Below are 6,147 nucleotides of genomic sequence, written 5' to 3'. Positions count from 1 at the left end.
AAGGAAGCAGCAAAATAGTAGGCCACCTTTCTTCTTAAAGTCAACACCAACTCAAGAAGATTCTCCAAGGCTTTCCAAACAAATCCCTTCCTTCACTGATTCTTCTGCTTTGCCTTTGATGGGCAATCTCATCCTCTGTTTTCTTGTCTCCCTCTTACTCTGTCTTTAATAAAGTTTGGTCCATCCCATGTAATGTAACACAGCGTTTACATGATTTCATGACTCAATATAAGTCCCAATAAAATGGTGAAGCGATTAACCAGTGTCAGCTCCTATGCGAAATTACAAAAAACGCTACAATAATAAAAAGAGAAAATAAAACATTTAATTTATCTTAAGATAATGTCATTTGATATGTAAAAGATTTCATATCAAAAACCCGACAATTTCATCCATTGACACTACCTATCTTGCGTTTTCTCCTCCAATGAGAGACATTTTTAAGTGTAAGAGGGGTAGGGAGTTTCAGGATCATCTTGCACTTTATTGTGAGATTGCCCATGACTTATGGAATGCTATTTTCAGCTGTGTTGGATTAACCTCAATTATGCCTAACAGTAACAGAGTAGTGGATCTTCTTATTTGTTGGAAAGGGGCGTGCGGCAGTCCTCAAGATACAGCAGTGTGCTTAGTTTTGATGGTAGAACTAAAGTTTTATTTTTTATTTATTTTTTCTTTTCAAAATTATTTTCACTGTGCATCTGCTATTCTGCTCTACATCTTAATTTCTTAGTTTCTTGATTTTCTTAACATTTTTGTCTACTTAGGCTTTTGCGTTTTTCAATGATATTTTATGTACTTATTAATAATAACACCAACTTATAAAAGATTAATGAATGATAACGATACAAGAAGGATTACTGTTGTGATGATCAGAAGTATGATTACATTGCCCACTTACGGTGTGCATATTGGTTTAGGATTGTGGGTGAGACCAGTAATTCTGTTGACTACGTTACTCATTTGGTCAAGGGAAACGCTCTAAAAGAGGATGAAAAAGCTGTCCCTAAGGAGATCGAACATTCGAGTCATCGACAACATAAATTGATTATTAAAAATGAAGGGCTCTTGGATGTCAAGAGTTGTGAGGGGTGTATGCAATTTATAGTGTTGCCACCATTTTATGGCTTTGCGCAGTGCAACTACTCTCTCCATATAAGATATACTAAACTACCCCAAAAGGTTATGAAAACATTACATCATGCTCATCCACTCACCCTACTTAATGTAGATTCTAAAGTGCAATTGTTCAAGTGTTGGGATTGCGATCGAACTCGAAGGAGCTTCAACTACAAATGTGTTAAGGATTCGTGTTACCATGCAATATTTGATGCTTAATGTATATTAATTCCAGAAGTCTTTAAACATAAAGGTCACCAGCACTGCCTCTTCCTTGGTGAATTTGGTCAACCAAAGTGTAATGTTTGTGATCAAGGTCCTAGTCCCATTCCCACATTTGAATGCATTACTTGTAGGTTCCTCTTGTATATTAAATGTATTAAATGTGCTACGCTTCTACTAGTAAGTAGGCATAGATATGACACACATCTCCTATATTTTACTTACGCCGCTGAAGATAACTCTGAAGAATGTTATTGTCAAATTTGCGAAGAAAAAATAGATGAAAAGCTTTGGTTCTATCACTGTAAAATTTGTGACTTCACTGCTCATCTTAAATGTATTCTTCGAAAAACTCGGCTGGATTAGTTACATTTTTTTGTGTGAAAAACTCGGCCTTCTCCAACAAGCCAAATGTCTAGACCAAAATATTATTCAGCCTTCATCTTCGTCCACATTTTCTCTAAGAAGCATCACCCCATTAAGATACAATCAATGGGTTGCTTGTACAGTTAGAGACAGCTACTAGAAAAAAACAGGGGAAGAAACGGTGGGGCAAAATGTGGGCCGAGAGAGAAACAAAGGATTAAAGTAATTTGAGAAAAAGAAAGTGCAGGATGTGAAGAAGAAGAATTTGATAGAATAAGATTAAAAAGTTTCTGTCGGGTTATGGGTTTGTGAGCCCACGTCGTAACCTATATATCAAGCCCAAGATTGGCCCATTAATCCTGAAATAATGCACGTGTGTAACATGGAATTAATTTCCAAACCATTATTATGCTACACGACCATTTAACTGCCAATTTTACGTCACGACTTAGGCCCGTTTGAGATTTCGATTTTAAAAAGTGTGATTTAAAAATAAAATTTATAAAAACACAATTAAATGTTTGACAAAATTGTGATTTAACTTTTAAAATTGTGCTTTTTATTTTTTTATTTTTTATTTTTTAAAAAAACGCACCTCATAACCTGCGATTTGAAAACACAGATTTTCTGCATTTTCAAATTGTGAATTAAAAAAACAACGTAATGCAAAACAGTTAATTTTTTACGATTTGATTTAAAAAATACTTTTAGTCTATAAAATCGCTATACCAAACACACCCTTATAATACGTCACTAACTCTAATGATAAACCATATCTCGATCAAGGTGAACATGTGATCGATGAATGGCACGTAAAGGCAAGATCTAGGAAAAACAGTTGCAAATAAGCCACTATAAAAAAAGGGTAATTCAGAATCTTATATATATGCCGTAACAATTTGATTGATTTTCGACACAAGAAAAACAGTTTTAACCGTTTTTATTCATTGGCTTACGCCAATAAAACAAAAATTCAGTACATTAATTTTTTTTTTTCTTTTCCCATATCCTTTCCTCAACGGACATGGAAATCTAAAACAAAAGTGATCGGTAATTAAATTTCATTTTCACTGCGGTTGTCGATCAGTTAATTAATCGCCGAACATAGTTTGCGAATTTCACTGTCAGCGCCGCTTTTGACACCAATGTTGCTCATCTTCACCATGGACTTTCCAAACTCTATGCCGAAGCTCAACCCCGAGAAACGCTGGACAAAAGTTTTGGTGGAGGCGTCAGTCCATAGCTTCTGATCAGACTCCAGCACTCCCCGCCCGCCCCTCAAGTTTGTGAAGAAAGATGTGTCGAATCTGTTTTGGCTGCTGGCGTCCAGTCCGACGCGCTTTGAGCCGTCGCCGTTTTGTGGGCAGAGTGCTCGTAGTTGAGGGAGGAAAGCGGGATCAATGGTGGGATCGGCACCATTTCCGGTTGTGGTAAAGTTGTATAGTCTGTACCTGAAGAACTGGCAAGCTGATGTCCCAATGGTGTGCCCACCTTTATCATCACAAAAAATGAATACAATTTAGTTCAAATTTAAATATTTAAGGAAATCAAAATTAAAGCGTTTAGGAAGAATTTTTTTTTTAAAAAAATTTGAAAAATATAAAAGTGATAGAAATTTCATTCAAACTAATCTAAAAAAAATATCCATCAATACATTTAAAATAGTGTCAAATGTCTATAAACATTTAAAACGCACATTAAATTCTTAAGGTTATTAATAGCAGTTTACTAATTTAGACTAACGTTTTAAATGTTTATAAACATTCGACTGTTGATCACGTCTCATAAAGCGAATGTCACTAGTTCGAATCCCCATTCTCTTATATGGACATTTCAAAAAAAAAAAAAAAAGAGTCGGAAGATATTTCTTCGGTACCGATTTTGATGAAATTTTTGTCCATGTAAAATTATATACGCATGCGTTAGTTGCTTACCAACAAGGATGACCAGATCCTGAGTGTTGAGACCCTTTGCGGCAAACTTTTGCTTCTGCACATCAATGGAGTCAGTGAAGCTAGGCAAATTTGCAGCATCAGAGGCCAACGATATACGACCGTCTCTGCGTCCAGTTGGCACCTGCCATGTCGGTCCACTCGTCTGGAACAAAAACGCAACAAATAATCAACCAACGGAGCATTACATTTACAAACACACAATTAACGTAAAACAAACATAAACACGAAAATTACCAAAACGACAGAATCGCGGGCAGCAAGAGCAAGAATATCAGCACAAGAAACAACCCCAGGACATGCAGCTTCGAGCTGCGTCTTGGCGTCGTCAATAACTTCAAATCCTCTCAACGACAGGTTAGGCCCTGCCGTTTTCTCGGCTGTGGGCCCGTTTATAAGCACAGAAGCGTCGCAGCCCTGCACGAAGCAGTCGTGAAAGTGCATCCTCAACAGCCCCGGAGCGACGGTGCGGTCGGACTGGAAATGGGATAGAACCGTCGAGCGGACAATGGATTCGGCTCGAGGGCATGTGGTGGAGTAGAAACCGACTCGTGTGGCTTGGGAATGCGCCAAAGAGGCATGCAAGCCGAGCAAGAGAAACGCCAAGAGGAATGTTTGGGTAGAAAGTCCACCACTTTCCATTATTCCTTTGCTTCGATGAGGAAGTGATGAAAGAAAATGGAAAAAGCTGTAATTGCTTCGATGTGGCCTTTGGCTTGTGATGTTGTGGGAAGGAGCTCACATGCATATGTCTACTTATAGGATATTGTGAGGTCAAAAGTTGGAGAAGAAAGTCAGCAAAGCCGGCTGGTGGGCTTCGAATATGAGATGGAAAGTTCCACAGTGTGGAAATGGATAAGAGGAATCAGATAACTATCAGTTGCCTTTATTTTTTATTTTTATTTTTTCTAAATTTAGAGAATGAAATTACGTACGTTTTGTTTCACTATTTAAATACGAGCCGTGATACACAGCACACCTGTGCAAATTTTTTTTTTAAAATTTTTTATAATTAAAAAAATAATTTTGCACAGGCGTGCGTGACATGCTGTGTGCTGTTTTACTTCACCCTTTAAATACAATTTACATTAATAGTTTTTCTTATCTTTTTTAAACAATTAACATGTTCTTTTTTTTACAAAATTTAAGTTTCCTACGTATTCTCACATGTTTTACAAGATTTTAACATGTTTTACAAAATTTTAACAGTCTCCAATGAAAGGTAGAAAGAGGAGAAAAGAGAGAAAAATAATTGGAGAATCTTCACAAAGGCAACTTGAATTATCATGTTTTTTTAGAAGACTTCCTCAAATTTTTTTTTAAAAAAACTCTAAATTTCACCTTTCGAACTTTTAATTTGATGCAATTTATCCTCATCCGTCTTTTAATTTTTAATTTTTTTTAATTTTTTATGTTAAACCCTAACAGAAACCCCAAAAAGACCAAATTACACTTCAATTTTTGTTTTTGTTTTTTCAAATTTTTAATTTGAAATTAAGAATGAATTGAGAATTTTATAAAAATGTCAGGGGTATAAAAGTCATTTTGTCACTTTTAACGTTAGGCAACTAACGGAGGGGGCTACAATATTGCATCAAATTAAAAGTTTAAAGGTGAAATTGAGAGTTTTTAAAATTTGGGAGTCTTTTTCAAAACATGTGGTAGTTCAGGAGTCTTAAATGAAATTATCTCAAAATATTTTGTGCTAAAATAATAGACAAAAAAAAGCTAATATTTAGGAAATATATAAGATATCAGCTGTATGCAGCTTTTTGAAAAATTTTCCAGACTTGGAGGCAGGTGAGAGTAGGTACATTTGAATTATTAGCAATTTTGAACAAGTAATATGAAAGATTGATACCTATTTATCTAAATAAATTGTATTTTATTAGACTATCTCACCACTTATCCGAGTAGCAGCCACTTAGGTACATTACTTGCCTAAATTCATCAGTAGTGCTGCGACAAATAATGACATTGGATTCCAATAATTCTACTACAGTAGGGAGAAGCAGGAGTTGGTGAGCTGACTTTGTCTTGTAATGATTGTGGGGTTGCATGGGTACTATAGATTCCGCGTATGAACTAGTCGTTGCATGTGGAGGATACAGAGATTGTCAATTAGAGAAAAAGACAAATAAAGGAGGATTAAGAAAATGATTAATTAGTCACGGGGGGGCAATGAATTAAGCTAATTAATCTCTTATCTTATATATTGCCAATTAAGAATCTTTCCACATTGTTGATTTTCTCTTCCATGTGTGCTTCGATCTATAGCGAACCCTAATTAATCAGTATAACAAAGGTTTTAATCGGTTATATTTTTCAGATCGATCGAGGTGGGATCCTTCGTGTAACGTACAAGTCATATATAGTTTATATGCCCATTAATGAACTATCACCTTAAAAAATTTTATATTTATAATTTTAAACTTTTAAAAGTGATTTTAGGATTTCCCATACTATTATCATATGTCAAATTAGATAC

At 35.5% G+C, this 6,147-nt stretch overlaps 1 protein-coding gene across 1 annotated transcript; it reads right to left on the bottom strand.

The window, feature by feature from the left end:
* Positions 1–2,604: 2,604 nt before the first annotated feature.
* On the bottom strand, positions 2,605–4,371 carry LOC132178875 (peroxidase N1-like). The gene is made up of 3 exons (XM_059591449.1): positions 3,897–4,371; positions 3,642–3,804; positions 2,605–3,198 (listed from the first exon to the last, which is right to left on the bottom strand). The coding sequence occupies exons 1-3, from the start codon at positions 4,299–4,301 to the stop codon at positions 2,795–2,797; spliced, it is 972 nt and encodes a 323-aa protein (XP_059447432.1). The 5' UTR covers positions 4,302–4,371; the 3' UTR covers positions 2,605–2,794.
* Positions 4,372–6,147: the final 1,776 nt, after the last annotated feature.

Source organism: Corylus avellana, chromosome ca4 (assembly GCF_901000735.1).
Source record: "Corylus avellana chromosome ca4, CavTom2PMs-1.0".
Lineage (NCBI taxonomy): Eukaryota > Viridiplantae > Streptophyta > Magnoliopsida > Fagales > Betulaceae > Corylus > Corylus avellana.
The sequence above is the reverse complement of the archived record's forward strand: the minus strand, read 5'-3'. Positions and strand labels throughout refer to the sequence as shown.

Coding starts and splice junctions, on each gene's coding strand:
- LOC132178875 (XM_059591449.1), bottom strand. CDS start 4,301: ATGGAAAGTGGTGGACTTTCTACCCAAACATTCCTCTTGGCGTTTCTC. Junction 3,805..3,896: donor CCCGCGATTCTGTCGTTTTG/GTAATTTTCGTG, acceptor TTTTTGTTCCAG/ACGAGTGGACCGACATGGCA. Junction 3,199..3,641: donor GGATCTGGTCATCCTTGTTG/GTAAGCAACTAA, acceptor GTGATGATAAAG/GTGGGCACACCATTGGGACA.